This window comes from Microtus ochrogaster, chromosome 5 (assembly GCF_000317375.1).
Source record: "Microtus ochrogaster isolate Prairie Vole_2 chromosome 5, MicOch1.0, whole genome shotgun sequence".
In the NCBI taxonomy this organism is placed as follows: Eukaryota; Metazoa; Chordata; class Mammalia; order Rodentia; family Cricetidae; genus Microtus; species Microtus ochrogaster.
In genome coordinates this window covers 40,265,299-40,266,413 of record NC_022012.1, presented here as the reverse complement: position 1 = coordinate 40,266,413, position 1,115 = coordinate 40,265,299, and the positions used below count along the sequence as shown (strand labels likewise).

The 1,115-nt window shown below is 50.4% G+C and overlaps 1 protein-coding gene across 3 annotated transcripts in view; it reads right to left on the bottom strand.

Moving 5' to 3' along the window:
• Bud13 (BUD13 homolog) overlaps positions 1 to 1,115 on the bottom strand; it is a 20,735-nt gene that overhangs the window by 12,485 nt on the left and 7,135 nt on the right. For 2 of the 3 annotated variants that reach the window (XM_013346173.2, XM_026779488.1), the window contains exon 5: positions 642 to 1,115. In XM_013346173.2, coding sequence (XP_013201627.1) covers positions 642 to 1,115 — 474 coding nt within the window. The remainder of the gene's footprint in view (positions 1 to 641) is intronic. The other variant, XM_026779489.1, reaches the window with a different exon arrangement.

The following is a 1,115-nucleotide window of genomic DNA, read 5'->3' as shown; positions in this document are numbered from 1 at the left end:
CATGCAAGATCATACATAGCAGGTAAACTCTGTACAGGTAGGCTCATGCAAGATCATACATAGCAGGTACACTCTGCACAGCCAGGCTCATGCAAAATCACACAACAGGTAAACTCTGCACAGGCAGGCTCATGCATGATCACACACAGCAGGTACGCTCTGCACAGCCAGGCTCATGCAAGATCATACATAGCAGGTACACTCTGCACAGCCAGGCTCATGCATGCCAGAAAGCACCCAAGGCCCTGGCTACAACACTAACAATGACGGTGTCTGAATGACAGCTGGTGAAAACCTTCCTGTGCATTCTATTCACAGCTTTCATTTACATCCATTATTACTGTATGTGTGTGTGAGTTCAGGCGCCCACATGTGGAGAACAGAGGGCAGCATTCAGAGTCAGTTTTCTCCTTTCACTGCACTGGTACAGAAAATTCTTTCACCTACAAAGCCACCTTGCCTGCCCCATCAGTATCTTTTTATGGGGTACAAGGGTGAGCAAGAGCACATAAGAACTTTCCTCCCTACCCCTGGGAGTTTTTAACTCTACGCCTAGCCTCTCGTGTTTCAAAATGTTTCCAAGGAAACTCACTCTCATACTCACAAGATCAAGTTCCTCTTACAAACAGCCATATGCTCACCTTTAGGATCAAGCTGCTTCTTAGCTCCAACATGAGCCTTTGTTTGCCGTTTCCGTGGAGAAAGGTCAGAGTCCTGCCCGTACTTGCTGTTCTTGGAGAGTGAGGAGTGAGAGGACCCCAGCCCCCTCTGGTGTACAGTCTTGCTAGAGGATCTTTCCGCAGCTTTACTACTTTTGGTTCTGGACAGTTCCAAATCAGGGGAGTCATGACGGGCCCTCCTGAGAGGCTGTGGGTCTGAAGTGTCAAAAGTCCTCCTATGTGCGGCTGTGTCAGGGGAGTGGTTATGGGCCCTTCTGGGGGGAGAGACACCCGAGGAACCAGGATGGCCTCTCCTAGGAGATACACCTGAAGAATTACGATGAGACTTCCTGGGGGGAGAAGCGTCTGAGTCATGGCGGACCCTTCTAGGAGGAGATGTGTCTGCGTCATGACGGGATCTCCTTGGGGGAGAGGGATCTGGGGTATCATGACGGG